The sequence below is a fragment of the Falco biarmicus genome, chromosome 13 (genome assembly GCF_023638135.1).
Source record: "Falco biarmicus isolate bFalBia1 chromosome 13, bFalBia1.pri, whole genome shotgun sequence".
Classification (NCBI taxonomy): domain Eukaryota; kingdom Metazoa; phylum Chordata; class Aves; order Falconiformes; family Falconidae; genus Falco; species Falco biarmicus.
In genome coordinates this window covers 22,906,078-22,928,956 of record NC_079300.1, presented here as the reverse complement: position 1 = coordinate 22,928,956, position 22,879 = coordinate 22,906,078, and the positions used below count along the sequence as shown (strand labels likewise).

Below are 22,879 nucleotides of genomic sequence, written 5' to 3'. Positions count from 1 at the left end.
GTAATTCATCTCACCACTGAAGATGAAAAGGCAAACATCTAGCAGGTGTAATCTCATTGGTAAATATTAAAATTGAATGAAAATAAGATTCTTATGCTAAGGAAAATAATAAAAATAGTAATACAGACTTAAGCACTCCACTGTGGATTCCATCAGTTGCTTACCTGACTAGCGTTGCTTTCTTACCTTTTTAGAGATTATATACACTGTTGTGCATGAAGTCATTGTGTCTGTGAACATGGAAAAGTACAATCTCCAACTAAAATTTTTTGGGGAAATTAAGTAGGTGGTATCTAATCAGTCAGGATGGAATTTAGGTAGAAGATCCCTACTCTTGCAAAAAATACTGCAGGATTGTTAGAGAGAACGTGCTGTCAAGACTTGTTATTACCTAATTCCAAAGTGCATCCAGAACCACTACCGTAAATAGGATGTTAGCTCAGATCTGAGTCATATCTCCTACTAAACTACCATCGTCATTTTCTGCCAGACACAAGTCTTTTATACAGGTGTCCATTAAAAGGCTACTTTGATGTGATTAAGTGAGGTTAACTTAACATGTAACATGATTTTATTTAGTGATCCCTCATTATAAAAACCAAACAAGGTTCATAATACTTTTAGAACAAATTCTGCTTTTGAAATAAGAATTAAAAGCATGTTCCTCTTGTGGAGCCCAAAATAAGATCGATGTCCCTTGCAATTTAAGAGCATGACAAAAACAATGAGTTTAAAATCAGAGGGTTTCAGTGTTAAGGCTTTAAATATCAGAGCTGAGGAACTAGTTGCACGTTTTCCATTATAATGATTAGAAAAGGGAGGGTTACATATACTTCCAGAGTTCCAATCTGCATTCTTAAATAGGAATTACAATGGTATAAACAAATTATAAGGGACAATGCAATAGACTGTCAGCAGTATTAATTGCCAACATTATAGCTACTGGGCTTCAGCTGGGTTTTTAATGTTATTTAAACAAATATGGTTCTTTCCCCACCCTTCCATGTGATTCTTCCTGCTGCAAAAGAACCTTTTCTTTAAAAAACTTCCTGATGATTACAGAATACATGTATTTATTATTCAGATGGTTCATTTATTAAGAATAAATAATTTATTTTCCTCTATTTAATTAACACATTAGCAGTTGCAGCCTATACAGAAAGTAATATTTGTATTTATACTCATTTCTCAGGCTGTTTGTTCTATTCTACTTGATGGCCACCCTACCGATTTATGAAAAGCTCCTAGCATGAATAAGGCGCTAGAGAGACTCTAGAGAAATGCTTGCAACCTTCTAGAGAGGCAATGAAACCTGTGGTAGCAGCAGTGAAACGCTACATCATTCCGTTCAGGTCCTCTAACGTTCAAGGCAAGTTTTAACCCAGGGAGCAAAAGAGCCAATAATGAGGAAAGCCCTAGGCCTGGTTCGAACTTGCTGTAAAGAAACATAAATTACATCAGTGTTGTTGCTGCTGCATTTGGCACACATAAAAACCATTACTTTATATGACTAGCAAAAACAAATTTTACTTCCATTCTATTGAAGAAATGGATGCTTATTTCTCTACCCTGTGATTGCAATACCATACTTTTATGTATCATGCTCTGGAATGCTATCTTTTAAATTTATTTTTATCCTTAAAATGGCATATATGCTGCCTTCCCTTTTGTTTTCCCAACAGGGAAACATATTGTCGTTTTCTTTGGTAATATGTAAATGCTTCTACATGTAATCAAATCTAGATTCCTGTGGCTTATTTATTTAGCTATTTTTAACTGTACATTACGTTTAACATTGTTTGAATCATGGCTTTAGCACCCAATCGGATTATGTGCTTCCCATTTCTGGTGTTACACAAAAATGCCCTAAAATAAAGCAGTGAAGAACAGTGAACCTTAGACCCTGATCCTATAACAAATGCTATAATGGGATTTGCTATAGGATCTGATTTATGTATATTTATGTCCTGAAATCTTTTGGATGTATGACAAAGTGAATTTTATAATGTTGAAAAATAATCTTCCGTTATGATTTCCTTTATTTTTGAAGGTTAAGTTGTTTTTCATCTAATGGAGTCTAATACTCTTAATGGTAGAGTAATACCACTTTGTACCTGAATATTACTGCTAAACTCTCTCTTCTTTGTTACTTAGAAAAACTAATATTTGCTGTGATATTAATAGCTTTTATTCAGAAATCATGATAATTACAACTCCCAGCTAAATATCCTGATGTTTCATTAGGTAGGCTTGACCATGACCTTGGAGCTACCCAGGTATCTTCGGCAAACTTTGCCAGGGTTAAATCCTGTCCTTCAGCAGTATCTGGAATCCACACTGGGGAAATTATGATAAAAATAATCTTTACATCTCTAGACTCAAATGGATCTTTCTGATTGACTGCCTCTGATGCTAGGTCCGTGTCAATAATTCACAGTGAATGCATGGCTGTGACCTTTTCCCCCTTGTTTTAGAATTTCTATTTTACAAGACCAATAAAACATGTCAGAACAAAGTGGTGGTTCTAGACATGTGAATGGATGGATCTCAGGTCAGAGACAATCCTTCAGCCATGTCCCGTTTGGACTAAATAATACATTTCCCTAATGTAATTGTTCTGTCAAAAATGTATATAAGCAAAAACTGAAACATACACTCCTTCAATTACACAATGATTAGAGAGAAAGAGTAAGACGGGTAAAGGGTTTTCAGTGTGCTTTCTTAAACCCTGGTAAAGGCTGTAGAAGTCAATGGACACACCTGACTGCAAATCAGTATAAAATATAGGTCTTAATGGCAATTATTTACTTTAAATTTCTGCATAGTGCCAGATCACCATTATTGTTTGCAAATATTTCTATCCATCTACATCCATCACCTGTATAAGACACCACCAGAAGACTGTAGAACACCCAGGCTGTCACGTCAATAAACAAATACAATCAGGTAAAAAGGAGAACAGCTTTTGATTAAGGTACCAGAGCTAAAATTAATTTCTGAGTCTGACACCAATATAGTGCTATCTGTCGGTGAAGTCTCTTCATCTGTTGTACTTTAGCTCCTTGTCTGTGGAATGGGGTAACATTTGTCCTTTTCCATTTCTGTTATCAGTCTTATTTATTTAGACTATAAATTGGCTGAGAAGACAGATGTGTCTTCCTATACAGCATCTCACTTGCAAACCTGCTTTTTACGTACCACACCAAATCAGTTGTATTATGAATTGTTAATAATAGGCTAATACTCACAAAGCAATATTTTCCAATTCTAGCTTCCTCAAATTCTTGCTAGATCATTGTATGAAAACACCCTCCTCTGAATTATGTTTCTGTGTTTATATATACACTGTTTCAATGTGTTAGTCCATAGGTCGTATTTCTAACCTTTCAGAAAGTGGGATGTTGCATTATGGACTTCTGATGCTGCTTGCCACATATATTTTTTTTCTTACTTAGCAAACAAAAATCCTATAGATTTAAAAGTTCCTTCTATGCCTTTGCAGTCTTTGTCAGTCTGACTGTTCTAAATGTTGACAATTTTGCCCAGGACCATATGGATTTAATGTAATTCCCATTCACATTGGTAGTTAAAGCTCTCTGCACTATATTTAATACTTGCCTCTGGTGATGGATGCTTGGGCACTCAGCACAGCAGTGCATCTTTAAAAAAAAATCAGTTGCAGTGTACACAGCTGGTTTCACAAGGCAGGTAGTGGCGTGCTCCCAGCTGGGTATCGGGAAGCGTGGTCAAGCCTTGTCTCACATACTGAAAGTGCTTTTGAGCCGTTTGCAGGAAGCCCTTACTGTGCATACACAGCAAACATTGTTTTGGAACATTTTACACTCTGGGGATGGAGGGGTTTCCTCCTGACTAACAGCAGTGACTTCTAATAGCTGAATTCTTCATCAAAAAATCTTCTGTAGGAAGATGAGAAACAACTGGATGCTGGCAAAAAAAATTTAAATAAATAAATAATATATGATTTTCTGTGCATAGTTGTCTGGTATGCAAAATTATTTTACTGCTGATTTTCCATAATTTTCCTGTATGCCTGTTCCATTCCAGCTCACAATAGAGATTATAGGAAAGGAGATTCCCTAACTAATTAGATGAGCAACCAAAAAAAAGCATTAGAAGTTTGTCCCAACAGATATAACTTGAATTTTTTATTTGTCTGGATAAAGTAGAACAGTAAATGTGTATTTGCAGCCTCCTCCTTTAGCAGAGTAAGTGTTACATCTTAGGTTTGGAAAAGGGCTCGGGTTCTTCTCGTCTGTGTCCCATCCTACTTTTTCTGTGCTTGTGGTCAGGAGGAGGGAATCTTGCATATTCCATCTACTCAAAGTGATTTATTTGCTCAATGAATCACGCTTCTAGCAGTACATAAAGAAAGATAATGGAAAGGAATAATGGTAAAAAGCCAAATCCAAATGATTTTACCCCATGACTGTGATGTCTTGTGTTAAGTGTTGCATGGGGTTATGTGGGATGGGCCCCGGTCTTGCTCTTTGGCACCCAGTATTCGACTCACACTGGTCCTGCTGCCTTAGAGCTCTCTGTCACGATGACAACCCTCACAAAGTGAGGTGATAAAAAAGCGTACGCTGGAGTTGCCACTCTGTTGCGAGTCCTTGCTTTCCAGGGTGAGGTGGCTTTGACAAGTAATTTATGGGAGAGTACGAGTAAGAGAAGAGCTGAAGCAGGGAGGGGACTTGGCGGGGCATGGACTACCCTAAGCCCCCCGGCAATGCTTCCTCGTGCAGCTAAGCTCTCCCAGCAAAGCATAGTCCATACTTTGCAGTGACTGTCCTCACGTTCACTGGTGCTCCCCTCCCAGGGCACCTCAGATGTCTGCAGCCCTGACTCCGCGCCCCACCTGGGCATCGTTCCGAGCCCACCGCAGCTTCCCGGCCTTCCCAGCCCCATCCCTGTCCCCGCCGCCCCAGCCCAGCGCCGCCGGCGTGGGCTCCGTCCCTAAGGTTTGAAGTCTCGTCCATTGCTCGTCCGTTTCACCGCTTTAGCAAAACCTTTGCCGTTTGTCCTCCAGCAGAATCCTTTCGCGTTCCCACCCTGGGCTTCCTTCCCACCTCGGGTTCCCAAGGTCTCCTATTTGTCCTCCACACTTACAGACCTGCCACTTCCCCTCCCCCGGCCTGCTCCCTCCCGCCGGCTCCACCTCCGTGCCTTCTTGCCCGGTGCCCTTCCCTCCATCCCCGAGCCTCCTGCCCTGCCCTTCCCGGCCCTTCCCTTCCCTTCCCTTCCCCTCCGTCCCCGCCCTGGCCGCCCCCCGCCCCTCCCCCCCCGGGGGGCTCCCGCCGCGGGGCACGGCGACACCTGCACACGCAGGTGCGCGGGGCTGTCCCGCCTCCCCCCCCGCTCCACGGCCGGGCCCGGCGGTGGCGCTGCCCCCCCCGGTGGCGCGCGGAGCCCCCCGCCTCCGCTCATGAATATTCACGCCTCCCCTCCCCGTGACGTCGCCGCGGTCCCGGGGCGGGAGCCGGAGCCGCCCCGGTGCCGGCAGTCCGGGCGAATGAGGCAGCGGCGGCGGCAGCCTCCGCCCGCCTGGCCCCGCAGACAGCCGCCGCCGGGAGCCGCCGCGCAGGGCGGCGTGTCGCTCGGGGAGAGCCGGCGCCGCGGCGGGGATGCGGCGGCGCTGCTGCCGGGGGCCGGCGGCGCTGGTGCTGCTGGGGCTGGGGCTGGGCAGCCTGCTCGCCGCCAAAGGCAGGTAGCGCGGCCGGCGGCCCCGGGGGGAGCGGGAGCGCCGTGGCGGGGGTGCCGCTGCCCGCCAGCCTGCGGACGGCGCCCCGGTGCTCGGGGGGCGCGGCGGGGGGCGCGGTCCCCTCTCGGGGGGCGGCGGGGCCGCGGCCGGGCGGCTGCGGTCGGGGCGCTCCCTCGGCGGGCGTGCAACTCGGTGCCGCTACTTTTCGGGGCGCGGCGGGAGGGGGGCGCCGGTGGCGGCCGGGCGGAGCGGGAGGTGCCGCTCCCGGGGCTGCGGGGCCGCTCCGGCGCGGCTGGAAGCGGCGGATCGCGCGTCGGTCGGGGTCTGCCGCTTCTAGAGAACGGTCGGCAAGGGCTGAGGGGAGGGCGGCGGGGACCGACAAGTTCTTCTGGGGGCCGCGCAGCAGGTGCCCCGGAGCATCCCTGGGCCGCTGCCCGCTCCCCGGCGGGCCAGCATCTGCCGCCCTCCGGCCGTGCTCTCCCGCCGTGTCCCCCGGCGCTGGTGCTTGCAGGTCTGGGCTGACTTCTGAGCCCCAAGTTTTCCAAACAGCTCCGAGAACTCTGTCTCCGTTGAGTTTCTATTATTTAAAAGCGCGTCTAGTCTTTTTACTTCTATACGAGGCTCTACTTTTTCTTTTACTTGTGCATGCGTGTGAGAGAGAAGGGAAAACTTCAGTGTCTGGTGTTGGTTTTCTTAAAAAAAAAACATCCGACTGCACGAGCCCTGCCTTGGAGAGGAAACTGATTCCAGCAAATGTTGCCTTAACTTTCTGCGGACTGACCTGTGAGTAGCAGAAAGTACCTCTAGGAAACGAATTGCTGCTTCTGTTACTACCCCAACCCATACCTTGGGGTCCTGGCGGGATGCACTGTTCTCTAAGGCAGATTAACTGTGGGATATAACAAATAACATGAAACGTTTTGATGGAGGGGAATAATTTTCCTCCTGCTTACTTTCTGATGTATTTGCAGGTGATTCTCTCCTTTGTACAGGTCTTTTCTGTAGACAAGCATGAGTTATCGGTTCGTGGTTGGTGTCTTTCCAAATGCTGCAGTTCAGCAGCCAAAGCCGTTTTCTTGTTGTGTTCTACTTTGTATTTGACCACTGGAGGGCTGCAAAGAACATTTTTGGATAACTAGCCACAATTTACCACTACTTAGGGTTTAAAAATAGTCATTTTAAGGGGCTTTGTTTTAATTTTTAAGGGATTTAGGTTTTCCTTTATTAGTTTCTTATACCTTGTTTCTTAAAATTAGGTAGCGTCAGCGACTATAATGCAGTGATGTAACATATCTTGACACTGTATGCAGTTAATATCTGATATACTTATCTCTGTGGACTCTTCCTCCACCCACCCCTGCCCCAATGAGTAGAGGAGAGAAGAAAGGGTTTGTCTCAGGAAGTCTGCTGCTGCTTTCTCCTTGCACTGTAATTTTCTATAGGATGCAAATTTTAAGTCGGAAGACATTTTGTGGGTTTCTCACACACAGTCGAGAAGCTTGGTTCCAAGTTTTCCATGGAAAATCAAATATAAAAGGTAACCTCAGAATGTTTGGTAGGTGGTCAGTTACAGAACTTAATCTGTGTATTAAATATTCATATGCAGTGTGTAGCTTTGTTAGCTTTCTAGCAGGTTGTTGACCCTGGGATCTTTATCGTAAGTTCCAATGAAAATCACTGTTTTGGACAGAAAAATGGTTTATTTAAATTATTTTCAGACAACTTTGTTCAATAAGACAGAGTGGCACACTTTCTGGATTATTGGAATTGCATTAATGATGTCTGGAAATTGTGCGGACAGTCTTATAGTCTTTAGTTATGTAAAATATAATATGCTGAAGGGTAAGATTTTTTCTTGTTTTTTCTTTTTTTTTTTTTTTTTCCTCCTCAGCACGTTTAAAATTCATAGGTGCGTGTGGTCACAGGCAGGGAGGAATACTACCTGCAGCATTTCCCTTTGTCTTTCTGTCTCTCCACAAATCTATGCATAAGGCTGATCTCTTAAATAATTTATTATCTTACTCTAGTATGCAGTATTAAACTACTTGGTGAAGTCCTAAAAAGGTTGCCATATCCAAATTCCTTGTGAGACCCAATTAGTCAACCTTTCAAGTTTGATTGTATTTGAACTTTATCATTAACATAAACATCATCTTAATCTTAAGTACAGCTGAAAGCATCTCAATGATCTGAATAGCTAAGAATATTTGATTCCAATTAAATTAATTACATGGGCAAAACTTGAAGTCTTAGTCATTCAGGACATTTCCAAATCAATGGAACATTCAGTCCTGCTTGGCAAGTCTATTATGTGAATACATCTGATATGACTATCAGCAGCAGAAAAACAACTAAGCCAGGGAGACAGAGCCAGCATATTCTGTGTTTAAAATAATAATAATAAAAATAAAATCCTGGGGGAAAAGAAATTGAAGGAAAAGAAAATCCTTGCAAACATGCTGGACAGATCCCAGTGTCTGAATTTTTCTGCATAACACTATGTGTTTTGGTAATTTTTTTTCGTAGTAAATAATAATGAAATAGTTTTCCATACCAGTTCAAAGGAGACAAATAGAAAAATAAGAACCTTCTTTTCATCCTCACCCAAAATACACGAGATGCGATGTTTGGCACACTGCTTAGGTCAGAAGGTGGAAAATGAAGCAACCTTGCTTTCTGTTGCTGGTGCTTTCTGTAGCTCAGCAGGAAACCCTGGAAAAGACATCTACATGGCTTCATATTTTTGTTTTCTCATCAACGTATGAAGATAGGAATATTCCTTTTCAGAAAGTCTGGCGGTGGTATTTTTTTTTTTTTTGTTTAAAGTGTTTTGATTTAAAAGCAGTTCATGAAAACTGACTCTTCTGTCTCATAGGATAAAAGATTTGTCTGATTATAAAGTCTAGGTGTCAAGATAATGAAATGATTCAGAAGTCTCAAAAGACAAAAAATGGGAGTATTTGATAACTGCTTTAGTATTCAGGCATTTCAGCATGGAAGACTGACAACTATGTTTAAGTTATCATTATGAAGCTAGAGACTGTTTGTCAGCCATAATCGTATCGTTACCAATTTTAATTGCATTATTGGTAAAGCCGCCAAAACTGGGAATCTAAGAGCTTCAGAGCTTTCAAAGCATGTTTCAATTGTAAGCCAATCGTGCCACGTAAAGAACACCCTGGAAAGTATGTCTTTTGTCACCGAATATTAAGTGGTGGGAGAGCAGTGTGGAGTTACAGTTCCATTGCTTTTTTTTCCTTGAAGTGACAGCCCTCATAGTTCAAAGGCAGCATTTGTACATGGATAGACCATCTCATGGCCAAATTGCACGCTTGAAAGTGGCCTCCGTTTTCCTTTTCTGCCTTTTAAAGTTTTAGAGAAATGTGTGAAAGCTGATTAGAAGCTGTCAGAGGCACTGTCACCTTGTTTACATTACTTACTGTTTAACTGAAAACATTTATTGATGATCCAGTACTCCTGAGCATCCATTAGGCACTGAAAAAGCAGAGTGTAAATTACTAGTTTTATATATGGCTATAGCTTGGTGTGTGTTAGGAAACAGATGTTATTCCTGGGGCTCTTGAAAATAAAGATTCATGATGGTGCTGTTTAATATCTGATAAAAATGTTAGAGGGTAAATTTTCTCATACACTTTTTGTTTATCAGTTTTTCTGTGTCAGATTGACAGGACGTTTTGGGAAAGTAATTTAAAGGTCTAATTCCAGCTTCAAATACACTTCCTTTCCTCCCTTCGTATGTATATTCTTGGTTCTCATTTCAACTTAGTTGCCTCAAAGTGATTTGTTTCTGGTTTTGTTTCCGAGAAGGTTGTATTAGAAGGCGGCAAATAGCTTGCCTGGCTCCTATAGAGTGTCTGAGTGGTGTAGCTAGCACTTCATTTAGTAGAGAGCACTTCCTTACTGTGAAATAAGTAATGGGAAAATGAAAGATAAAATGCATTGTTTCTATAGCAAGCTAATTGCTAGTGTTAAGTGTAGTTCCTTGTTGTCTATAGCCTATTTCTGCAAATATGGCAGATGATCAAGTCCTGACATTCAAAACATGTTTGATGTCACTTAATGTTGTGTAAGTGGAAGTTTTAAAAACAAATTTTAAAACCCAGTAGCAGTGAGATTTGCCATGACACAAACTTAAGAGTTTGTCTGCGGAGACGACCATAAACTAAGTGTAGCTCTTCTCGGAGACTTTTTTCGTTTTCCCTCTGGTACCCTTAAAAAAGAGAAGTCTAAAAATAAGTGGTAGGTGATACATGCTAAGGGATCTTGACTTACCTTGGGCTTTCCCAGTGATTGTGCTCAAATAGCAGTTTCTCACTCTCAAATGTTTTATACTTTTTGATTTCTTAAACAAAAATTAACACTAACAACAACAAAAAAACTTCATACTAGTTGCAATCAATTTTAACAGGGTAGTTTAGAGGATGGTAACAGAGTTGGAAGATACCTTCCTTATTCAAGAATCGGCTGGAGAAAAATGTTTGGTTTTGGATGTTGCACTTCAAGCAGAATCTGGACCAGCGGGAGTTGGTTCCAACAGAGAACTGTGAGATTGATATCTAGAAAAAGTGACCTGACGTGCTGAAGGAGCTGTGGTTAGCTGAATGAAAAAGAATTGAGGAGCATGGCAACAACTGTCAGGTACATAAAAAGCTCCCGCAAAGCAGAGAAGAAAATCATGTTCTCCATTCTCCCTGTGGGTAGGACAAAAAGTAAAGAGCAACAGGAAAGATTCAGGGTAGAATGCAGGAAAAGCTTCTCTTACCATATTTTAGTGCCTTTAACTGGAGAGCTGTAAGAACTGTTTGGAGCAATATTTGCATGTATAGTGGGTGAGACCTTCTGGTAGGGTGGAGAGAGGATGCAGTGACCTCCTAAGGTCATCCCAAACCTGTGTTTCAAACTACCCAGAAAACATTGCAGTGATTTTAGTGGTGGAGAAAGAAGAGAGTTGGAGGCAATATGGGCACAATAAAATGTTTTATCACTTGAGATGCTTCTTCAGGCACCTTGTACCATTCCTTGGCTTCTCTGTAGGTGCTGGCTGCAGACTAGCAGCTTTCCTTCAGTGACAGCTGCTGCAGCCGTCCCTCTTGGGGATATTCCTGCCCTCATTTATGTGTTCTTCTAGATAAACTCCTCCTGTCCTCAGAAGGCATAGTGTTTGACAGCTGCGTGAAGTAGTATCTCCTGCTATTCTCTACAGTACTCCTCTGAATCACAGTCTAGCAATAGCTGCTTGAATCAATCATCTAGGCTGTTCACATCTTTGAGACCAAACAGGCAACTGCAGCTGTACTGGTTTTGTGTGGCAAGGTTTTGGTAGTGGGAAAGCTACAGGGCTGGCTTCTGTGAGAAGATGCCAGAAGCTTCCCCTCTGTCCGATGGAGCCAATGCCAGCCGGCCTCAGGACAGATCTGCAGCTGGCTGAGGCTGAGCCAGTGAGCCACGGTGGTAGTGCCTTGGGGATAACATATTTAAGAAGGGGGAAAAGGAAAACTGCTGCCAAACGGCAGCCAGAGAGCGGAGTGAGATGTGAGAGAAACAACTCTGCAGTTACCAAGGTTGGTGAAGAAGGAGGGTGAGGAGAGCAGAGATACTCCCGCAGCCCATGGTGAGGCAGGCTGTCCCCCTCGGCCCATGGATGTTAATGGTGGAGCAGATATCCACCTGCTGCTCGTGGAGCACCCTGCACTGGAGCAGGTGGATGCACCTGGGGGAGGCTGTGAACCCGTGGGAAGCCCACACTGGAGCAGCTCCTGGCAGAGCCTGTGGCCCCATGGAGAGAGGAGCCCACGCTGGAGCAGGTTTGCTGGCAGGGCTTGTGACCCCGTGGGGGATGCACATTGCGGTGGTTTGTGAATACTGCAGCCCTTGCAAAGGGCTCGCACTAGAGAAGTTCGTGGAGGACCTGGACACTGGAGCTGGGGAAGAGTGTGAGGACCCTCCCCCTGAGGAGGAAGGAGCGGCAGAGACAACATGTGATGAACTGACCGCAGCCCCCATTCCCATCCCCCTGTGCCGCTGGGAGGGAGGAGGCAGAGAAAATCGGGAGTGAAGTTGAGGAAAGGAGAGGTGGGGGGGAAACGTGTTTTAAGATTTGGTTTTATTTCTCATTGCCCTTCTCTGACTGGCAATAAATTAAATTAGTTTCCCCAAGTCGAGCCTGTTTGCCCGTGACAGTAATTGCTGAGCGATCTCTCCTTGCCTTTATCTCAACAAACCAGCCTTTTGTTACATTTTCTCTCCCCAGTCCGGCTGAGGAGGGGGGTGACAGAGCGGCTTTGGTGGGCATCTGGCATCCAGCCAGGGTCAACCCACTGCACCAGCTTGTCCCCAAACCCTTCTCTACAGGAGAAGCTGTAGGGTGTTGTAGATGCTAAACCTTCAGATGGATTCAGCAAATGATTGTACAGCTTCATGAAAGGAAAGAAAAAAATCCATAGTGTGCATGAAATACAAAGGCACAACCTCTTGTTGAAGTGATGTGACTGCAGCCTGCTGCTGGAGGCTGGGACACTGTCCAGGAGCAATTGTGTGTGTGTTTTTTTCTTTTCTGTAGGCGCTTGCAGTTGGCCATTGTGAGAAGACAGGGATACCAGCTTCAGCTGTGCCTGCTTCTCGAAGGTGACGCTTCCTGTGGTCTTTGCCAGACAGCCCAGTAAATAGGGGTCCTGACTTCTGAAACTAGCTCGCTTGCTGAACAAAAATTTTAGTGTTTAGGGTTTTGTGCTGAATTTTACAGAACATTGTTGCTTTTTTGAGGCTTGGAACCTTTTTTTCATTTCCATAAATGCAAGTTTTAAGTAGCACGCTGGCAAGCTGGTATTAAATGCATTGGTGCGGTTGATAACTGCAGCTGAGGTGGAGAGGAGGGTGACCAGGAATCTGGAATCCGAATCTGTTAAACTTTAGAATCAGAGAACAGGTGAACCTTGTAGATAAATTTGAAAAGCATGAGTCAAAGTAGTAAGTGTAAAAAGACAGTTTGAAAAGAACTAGAGGGGAGGAAAAAGAAGTCTAATGCCAAACTTGAGAAAGGCATTTGTGATAGCAAAAAGAAAATATTCTCTTGACTAAATTTAAAGATTGTGGTTTGATATCGTTAGACTTTATCTATGAGTTTAGTATGTTGTGATTATTTAAAAATAGAGAAGTTGCTATGATTTGGAATGGGTGTTTGTTAAAATAAGTTAGAAGGAATTTTGCAAGAGACACTTGTGGTGTGATTTGAAGAGTTGTTAAATCTGTCACTGTACGTGGAGGCAGGGCTACTTGTCTGTCACTTCACAATGTAGTACATAAAGCGCTTTCTGCAGCATCACATGCTTCCCGGTACTCAGAGTTACTTATTGCAGAGCAGCATAACAGGATGTCTGGTGTATCATTTCTGTAGTGTTCAGAAACAGTATATGAAAGCATGTGTATAGTATGCTCCATATTTATTTTAAACAGATTTAATTTTGTGTACATACATATGTGCCTACGTGCTTAACTGTGAGGTATAAGACATGATACAAACCAGAAAGAAAACTTCACGGTTTGTTTTGCATGGCACATCTCGTGTAAGACTGGAGTGTGCTGAAGCCCTTGAATGGGATGTGTGGGCTTGCTGAGTGTGCTTGGATGCAGTTATTTATTCGGAGTAAACCCTCCCGCTGAAAGAAGCAAACTGAGCCTTAACTTTTGTCTTGTTTACGTCTTCGTGAATTTTGTTCATGTAATCTGGCTTCTTCTGAATGACTGCAAAACTGTAGAGGGAGGACTTCTGTTTTTAGTTTTATGGTAATGAGGGTATTTAAGTGTGCTAACAGCTATACCCAGTTGGAAACAACTGTGCACATGCGCTGTGGGGCTTTGAGCAGACACCTACAAGGATGCCTGTAATGCTTCAGTGTTTTGTTTTCTTTCATGAACTGCAAATTTACTGTACAGACTAGATTAATGGGGGGAATTTAAATATTGAAAATGTTTAAGTGTAGATTTCTAAAGCGTACTTTAGGAGAGTACACTAAATTACTTCCTATTTTTTGCTGTATGTATTCCAATAAAAATGAATATGATGACTGCTTGTAGCTGTTGAGTACGGGAATGAGTTAAGAGGAAGCTGTTAAAACAATGTGTTGTAACACGGCATCAAAACTACAAGCAACTTGATCAAATCAGCAAGTCAGAAATATATGGATATGTATATCTATATCACTTAATTTGACGTTTGTCATTCTCAGTAGTTGACACTTAAAAAATAGTTCAGTGCTTAAAACCCACTGAATCTATATGGGATTCACACCGCCTACACCCGCACTCTGGTGATCCTACTTAGGAATTGCTGGGGTGTGTAATAATCCTATATTCCATTGCTTCGTGGCGAAATATCCCTGTGCTTTTGGCTTTTTGGTGTAGTTGGCGTTTGTACGAGGTGTTCCAGCTTGGCAGCAATGAAAGAGACTGTAAAAATGGTTCAGTTTTTGGGGGCCCTTTTGGGACTGAGCAATCTCAAGATCAATTGGCTGGAGTGCAAGTTGACCAATGCATCATTTAGGACTATTGGGCTATGAAAGAGGGTTTTGCCCATTATCTAAAAACATTTTTAGGAATTGAGTCTAAGAAGTGTATGTGCTGAATTACAATTCATTTTAATGTGACTTCTCTCTGTATTGATTTTAAAGATGGTTCTGCATGGAATTGCAGTTTCCCAGCAGTTAATGCTGTTATTTAGATGTTTGGTCTTTGTATGTGAGATCTTGACCCGTGTTAAATCAATGCAAGATTTGCCGTGTATCTCAGTGGAATCGGGGTTTCATCCTTTGTGTGCTTTACTATAAATGTAAACAGCTCTTTCAAAGCTTTTAATGTTCTTCTGCTAATAGTTGCCTTTATCCAAACAGGAGAAATGTTTGATTTAATCTCTTTCACCTTATGGCTTCCTATGGAATAACTGCTTTCACTGAGTCAATAGAACAATTCTTGGGATTTTTTGTTCTTTTCAAAGTGCTTTTCAGTCAACTTCAAACCATTAAGTGAAGTGTTGACCGAGATGGCTGTCCTGCAGATTTAAGTATGGTAATTCTGCCATGCTGGCCTTCAAAATACTTGTAAGGAGGCAGTCTGGTTTCCTTTTTGTTTCCTCATTGACTGTCTTCCATCCCATCCCCATGACTCCTGTCCGTTACTGGTTAAATAATATGAGTACAGGAAAGACGAGCAACGCTGCGGTTTCCCAGGGTTTCAGTTGTACTCGTTTTGTCAAACTTTTTTGTTGCTGTTTTAAATCAGACTAATCACGTGAAGTTGTATATCCCAAATATGGATAGTACTTGTCTGCTTTTCAAATAACAATTAACAATGACATTTTATTTACCTTACTGCTACTTTCCTATACATATCTTAGGATGATTAACATGAAGTGGAACACCTTCATTTCATTTGAAGAAATCTGCCATCAAATGTAAATATTAAGACCGTAGTGTTTTCTGATCAACATTCATCTATCACTCATTTGCTAGCAGGTTAGGGTAAGTAAAATAGGTGAGAAAAATTGGACTCCGCTTATTTTGAGACTGATTTCGTCTTGCTTTCTGACTGGAGTAGATTCTCTCAATGAAATATGCACATGCTTATAAATACTCTGTGTGTATGTTTATATATGTGTTGCATGTATCTCTGACCACTATTAGCTTACAAGGATTTAATGACTTGTGATGTTTTTATTGACTTATTTGGTTTTCTCCCCTTAAATCCCCAACTTCTGAAATAAGAGACTAATTCTTTATTCATTAGAAGATAATAAATCCTACTTGTAATATGAGGGAAAAGTAGAAAGGTAAGACAGGTATATCACAAAAGCTTGCAAACAAGTGTAGTAAAAAGCATTTCCCTCAACTTTGTGGGTTGTTGTTTTTTTCCTACACTTGATTGTTTGAAATACAATAAAATTCTGACTGTAGCTGGAAAACGTCTCTGCACCTTGTCTATACTGAGCTGCAAAATTGCAGTAATTGGGTTGAATGTCTTGGTTATAAGCAGAGCTTGCAAAATACATGTTGGTGAAACAAAATTAAAATAGTGTGTGAGCTCTGTCTTAAGGTTTCTGTGAAAGACATTGTTGATTTCTAAAATCTGTGTTGGAGTTAGTTTCACGAAGGCTGCTAGCAGAGGTTAATATATGACAGAATGCATTAGCAATGATATTTGAGTTATTTCTGAAGAAACTATGGCAATCATGTTTGAAGGGCTTTTTTCTCTTTTTCTTTTCAGAGTTACATTAAGAATTCTTGAACTACAGCCGAACAGATGGTATTTGCCATTGTTGTCAGTCTTAGGAAGAAAAAAATGAACTTTTAAGGTCTTAGTTAAGAGAATTTTAAATTCGTGTTGAGAAATAAAACCTAGAAAGGTTTAAATCAGTGTGATTTATGCTAAGCTGCTTTAAAAAGTCTGCATTATGATAGTTGGCTATAAATCTAGCTAAGGTAGACTCACACTGTTGATTTCATGTGATAAATGGAAAAGCATTGGATACTGTAGTTGGCTTCCATCACTTTCTTCTTCAAAAGGAGTGTAAACAGTGTAGATGTCAAGGTGCAAGTATTTCGATGTTTCACTGAAGTGAAAGGCACAAGATGAGAGACACGGTTCTTGAGATGAAATAATTTGAAGAGTAATGTTTCAAGGCTTATTTTGGGAAATGGATCTTTTTTTTTCTTTTTTTTTTTTTTTCCTTCTCACTTTGGCACTCCTTTAACTATAGTCTTTGGTGTTTTGAGGTCTGTGGACCGCTTCCAGTGGCTGCAAAAAATAATCAAGAAAAACAGATCTATTTTCAGTAGGCGTGTATTACCATTCAGCTGTCCATCTCTAAATTTGTAGAGACCCACAAATCAAAAAGTATTAGAGCTCCTTGTGAAGATTAGCAAAAATATCTGGGAGAGTATTTTTGCTGGGTCAACATGACCTCAAAAAGTGTCAGTCTGTTAACTGGATATGTGACTGGTTCTAATAATGAATTATATATTGTCTAATATGAATCCCTTCTTTTATAACTTACATTTAATCTGTGTAGGTTTGAATATAAAATAAAAATTATTTCAGGATTCAAGATGTCAGACTTAGGAAATAATAGTCACTTGAAACTAATTTGTAAGTTGCAAACTGAAATTGTTCTCTGCATGCTTCCAAATGTTTATACGTCTTTTTTTAAAGTTTCAATACTTGAAGCCTCCTAAATCTATATGGTAAGAGTTTCATCATCTTCACTTACAAACTGGAGAAGTATACCTTTAAAAAGAGGGGATAGAATTTCAGGTGGCGCAAGTCAGCAGTGCAGTTTTAAACCAGCTGAGGCTGTGGTCCTATGTTAAGGGTATGCTTGAATACGGAGATGTGTTTGTTGTCTTTTTTTTTTCCTAACTTGTCATAAGCTTCCAAAAAAGTGTTCTGTGTAATTTTTCTCAGTTCTCGACTGAGTATTTGCCAGAACAGCTCATCAGACAGATCTGGTATTCTTTGGGTGTATATGTACTGGAGGAAAAGTGTTGAAAGTCTAATTATGTCTGTCTTACAAAGCTTGCTTCAAAAGCTATACGCCACCCCCCCCACCCCCCCCCCCCCCCCCCCCCCCCCCGTATTCTGTGCGGTTGGAGCTAAACCAGCAAGGGTATATTTTCTTGGGCGGTAGAAACAATGTGGGCATGTACTGCTGATTATGCTTTACAGGTGGCAGATCCTGTGCTTGGCAGGATTGCAGTGCTCAGCTGGTTACATTGGATTGGGAGGTGCATTGTGCATTAGGATACAGGGGGCAACAAAATGTTACGCGATGGATTTCTACTGTGTTACAAATGCTTCTCTCTGTTTTCTTTTTTTAAAGAACACTTCCCCTCTAACAGAAGTGCACTCCAGTCACAGTGTTGCGTTGTGCACCTTCCCTTTCTGCAGGGGAGCATCTTTTGGTACATGGAACGCACGCTGGCTAAATGGGCAAGCAGAAAAACATGATGTTTGCGTGCCTGCAGCCTGTGTTTGTGTCTGCAGAACCCTTTACTGGTTCTCGGGGGTGTTAAAACATATGTTCAATATGTACAGAAGTGTTTAGTAAGGAGCAACTGGTGTGATGAAGATAAGCAAGGGATAATGTCAGTGACACAAGGTGAAGATATGCAGTACTCTGAGAATTTAATTGGCTGTGCAACTGGAAGGGCCCTTGTGGTGCTTAGGGGCATAGTTTGGTGATGGATTTGGCAGTCCTGGACTGCCTAAACAGTTGGACCTGATGAACTTGAGGGTCTGTTCCAACCTAAATGATTCTATGAGTCTTTATTTGGGAAGTATTTTCATTTGAGATGATCTTGAAAAAAGTAGTTGCATCATAATTGCAGGGGAATATTTAGCTTTTTCCAGCTCCAAATTTACATTTTAAAAAATGAAAACTTGTCTCTCTTGTTTCCTAGTCTCAAAGAGAATATATTGCTTAAGTTATAGTGGAATTTACTGGGGGATAAATCTAAAATGCAGTAATAATTTCTTAAACTCTCCTGTTGAACATGAAATGAGAGTTAAACTCATCTACAGTTTAGCTTAACATTCTTTGGGAATCTTTGAAACTGAACACTATAAATACTTTCTCTACAGAAACAGGCTGTGTATGAGGAAGTCTTTCATAGTAGCCATTGCAAATACATTTTACTTTGTGCAGCAGAGAGTGTTTAGTTACAGCAAGATCAACAGAGGTGGACAAGCAGCTTGCTATTTTGATGAGAAGATGTTGGCAATTCACATTCTGAGGTTCCTAAGGCTTCAGCACTGCAAACCCTAACAGACAGAAAGGAGCTGGGAGCCTTGGTGTTCGTGAGCTCAGATTCCAAAGATTGATGGGAAGACTGAAATTCTGAAAACTCTGGGGTATCTTGCCTTGACTATATTTCAAGGAGGGGTCCTCACTGAGTCTCAAATCCTAAAAATAAATCGGGACAAGGGAATAAGATATGTTATGGAAATTTAATTATCGGTCAGCTTCTGTTTGATGGAAGCTAATAAGACCCAATATATTTTTGCAAGGCTTAACAGTATTGGCAGTTCAGTGGATTTAGTTGGACCTTGACAATAGCTGAGCAATAAACTGGGACACAGAAAGAAAATTAATGTTAGTCTATCTAAGTTTACCTCTTTCTCTTCTAAAATACCTTCTGTGAAGTGCTGACTATAGCATTATTGTAAAGGTTTTTTGAGATTTTTGAGTTTATCCTTGCAAAAGGTTTCTTAGGTACCTTTTTCCAGATCTTTTCTGACCCAGTTCTTCTAGGCTGACTCCACATTAGAGACATAACTAGTATTCCACATAAGCAATTACTCTGATATAAATTATCATAATCCCAGAATACACTTTTGACCTTTTAACTTTCCTGCTGCAGTGAGTATAATGACTGCATTGAACAAAGGAGGAAATTGAGCCAAATATTATACTGGGGATTTGAATCACTTGGGACCTGGAGAACACTGGCTATAATCTGTGTAAAGGGAGATGTCTGCAGTGTTTTCATGTGTATAACATGCAGCTATCTTGCTCAGCTATTGTGTGCACAGTAGGAGAAATTTGATGACGGGGAGGCAAGCAAGGAAATGTACAGTAGGAACTTTCAGAAGAACAGGGCCAGTGGGCTGCTCCCTGTGAATTGTTTTGCTTTGTTCCTGTGTAGCACTAATAGCTGTGCTAGTCCTTCCTCACATAGGGAGAAAAGGGATAGGAGCACGTCGGGCATCATATTCTGTTATTGATTCCTTCTCTGCATCCTATCCTAGTACCTGAACATGATCACCAAGTTGCATAAAGGGAGCGCAGGTGTCATTGCCAGCTTATGTATCCAAATGGTTTCTATAAATAGTGTGACCCTGAAAATTTGCTGCACTGTTCACTGCAGTGATTTAACTGGAGACACTTTTGCTTCAGGGAATTTTCAGTGCAGTATTTATTTAGCAAAAAATGGGGGGGGAAAAAAGCCTGTGCTTGTCTTTCTGGAAGGGGGAGGTATTATTCTGAAGTATGCGTTGACTTCAGTGGTACATTGGCTTGTGTTGAAACCAATGGATCTTTCTACTAACTATAGAAGTGTTGGATCAGGCCCTGTGTGCAAACACTTGTTAATCTGCAGGTTTGCACAGGAAAATTCAAAATGTCAACTAGAAATTGTTGATAATGTTTCATAGCCTTTGAAGGAAACAATGCTTCATGCTTGTTGTGACCTAAAATAGTGGGATTGTGCTCCTTTGTATTTGCAGAAATGATGGAGCAGTTTTACCAGTGATATTTGCAATACTTTGTCTAAATGTGCGTATGTTAAAGTGAAACTTCTATGTGCCCCATAAAACACGTGACTGCTGCTGGAGATGAACATAGTCTATTAATACTATGGACTTCAGCTGATATGTTGAGAAAAAAAAAAAATGCTTTTGAGGGGGTTATTTTTAAGTAAGGTCTCATCAGCCCCTGACTGCAACATCTTAAGAGTTAACTTGATGTTACCTATCAGTTGCTGTGTTTAATATGTTTACTATGCAGCTGCATATGTGATATTTTCAAATATCAGTGGAAATAACATGCAAGGGTAAAATCTGGCTTTGCACGCTTACATGTGCCTGTATTTGAAATCCTGCCGTGTGTGGGTACGCAAGGTGTGAGCCAGCAGCCCTAGCAACTGTTATTCTCTGCTTATATAAAAGATGTGAAACAGCTAAGATCTTATAGCCCATCTTCTTTTCCTAGCATTTATAGCAGGGATAAATGAGTCTTATCCATTCTTCCTCTGCATTCAGGCCGGACTTTGATGTGACCAGTATCAATGTGGGGTGGGTTTTTTCACCTACATTTAAAGTGCAGATACTGGCTTTGTTCTTACTATTCTAAGACTATAAACACACTTTACATATGCTAATGATTCACTTTTTCTACTATAATTCTTGAACAGTGTCTTGTGAATTTGGGCTTGGTGTTTCAAAAGCATCCAGGTATCTGAATCTTCCTGTCAAATTGTGGAAATTGTTCCTGAATGTAATTAGGTACCTTTGCAGAACTAGCTCAAATTCCAGTAAAGTTCTCTGTGTTCTTTCTTTCTTTCTTTCTCCTTTGTAAGGACAAATAGATATTTTTTCAACTTTTTAAGGGTATTAACTTTTGGATGGGGTAATACTGCTGAAGTACTTTATTTGCATGACAAATCACTAGAATGCAGTATTGATTGCTATTTGTGGGTACCAACATTCACTGAATAGCTTGGAAAGCTAATTAAAAAATATAATTGACTTTATTCCTCTTTCTGTAGTTAACGTCTCTGCTGTCAAATGGTGAAGTTGTTTTTTGTGGCATATGAAGGCACGGACCCCAAGTGAGATCCCCCATTGCATACATAAGTGCCAGTTATATACAATTGCTTATCCACCCAAGTTCTGCCCTGGAATATGCCTACGTGGAACAAAGCACCTTTGCGGCTAGTTCACACTCCACTGAGCTGTTTACTCCCTCCATGCTCATCTGATGTCTCTTCTTCCCAGATCAGGATTTAAGATGTTGGAGTTGAAGGCTTTGGGCAAGCCCCTCATTGCAGGTGGGTGCGCACAGAACTGTGGGCATGTCCCTCACTGGGGGGCTTTGGTCATGTCCCTCATTGCAGACGGGTGTGCACGAAGCCATGGGCACGTCCCTCATTGCAGATGGGTGTGCACAGAACTGATTAGCAGGTGAGCTCAGGGAGCCAGATTTAGTGTGCGTTTGCTCATATTTGAAGGCAGAATCACCCTGCAACCTGGTGCCCAGACAATGAACAAAGCCTTTTCTCAGAAAGAGTCCTTCCAGGTTTTTGTCTTCAGTTTTTAAAAATAACCTGCCTTCTGCACAGTCAAGAGAACTTTGTGGCCTTGTGACTTGTTCACATGAAAAGTTGGAGTAGGTGGGCTGAAGTCTCCTGCAGCTTCCTTATACCATCTTTGTAACTCTGGTAAGTGTAATGACAACATGTTTGCGCATTTCCTGGCTTTGTAAGATTAGAGAGTAAAATTTTAATTTAAAAATATTAGAAAAGAACGGAAGAGTTTGATTTATTTAAAAAATTTATTTTTATGTGAGTCAAGATTGTAAATCTGTTCAGTAGTCTTGTGTTGATCAAATTACTGCCTGGCCAAGTAGCGTGGTTGCTAGTGGTGAGTTGGAAAGTATCTCTGTTGTATTAGTTTTAGCCACCCTTTAATTAACAAATACATTGTAATGTTCAGGAGAAGACAAAAATGATGGTATTGTCCCTGGTTAAAGAAGTCTTTGAGATGAACATTATTTGAGACTGGGAGTGTGTACCAAAAAGTATTGCTTTATGCTTGTCCTAGGCTCGGATTTTTCCTTTGTTCCTGAAAAAGGCTGTTTAGCCTACCTAGACCTATCGCTGTTCTTTTGTACTTAACCTGCACAGGTTGTCAGCGTCTTATCTATTTAATACCAAGTCCTTTCAGTCAGGGGTATGATCCTTGGCTCCACGGAGTCCAGTCAAACTAAGCAATAAAACATTTTGTACAAGGAGACTTGTCATTCCTAACTCATCCCTGTGAACTTCTGATTGCATCCTAACAAAAGTAATCAATATCATGACGCAGTTGGCAAGGCTATTAAAATTAAGTGGGATTAATGAAAATAGCTTTTGCAGAAGGAAAATTGTGTTTTTAAAAGGCAGTTGATGATTTGGTCAACACTGTGAGCTTAAGATGCTTACTGCTTGCTTGATGGACATGGTTGCTTCTCAGCACAGTACTCCCTTCTGAAGAGGAGGTGGATTAAATAAAGGTTCATCACAGATACATCTGAATGCAGCTGATAAAATTTAGTGCATGCATTTTGTGCAGTTTTTGTGTTACAACTCAAAAACCTCTCGTACAAAACATGGCACCAGCAACTAAGGGAAATTATTGAGTCCAAGGCTTAGGCTTGCTTAAGGTGTATGTATTGCTGATTAGAATGTAAAAGCATTTGCTACTCTTTTATGCAAACCCTAAAAAATAATTTTCATGCTGTTAGCTCCTTTTATATACATTTGGAAGAGTGACTTGCGAAAATGGTTACCATTTTGAGTTGACTTCTTGAAGAAAGCTGTAATACGATTTGAGCAC

At 41.4% G+C, this 22,879-nt stretch overlaps 1 protein-coding gene across 1 annotated transcript in view; it reads left to right on the top strand.

Annotated features, from left to right (window-relative positions):
- Positions 1-5,501: 5,501 nt before the first annotated feature.
- The window catches only part of CLSTN2 (calsyntenin 2), a 389,890-nt gene continuing 372,512 nt past the window's right edge, over positions 5,502-22,879 (top strand). The window contains exon 1 of the mRNA XM_056359073.1: positions 5,502-5,721. Coding sequence (XP_056215048.1) covers positions 5,643-5,721 — 79 coding nt within the window. The 5' untranslated portion in view covers positions 5,502-5,642. The remainder of the gene's footprint in view (positions 5,722-22,879) is intronic.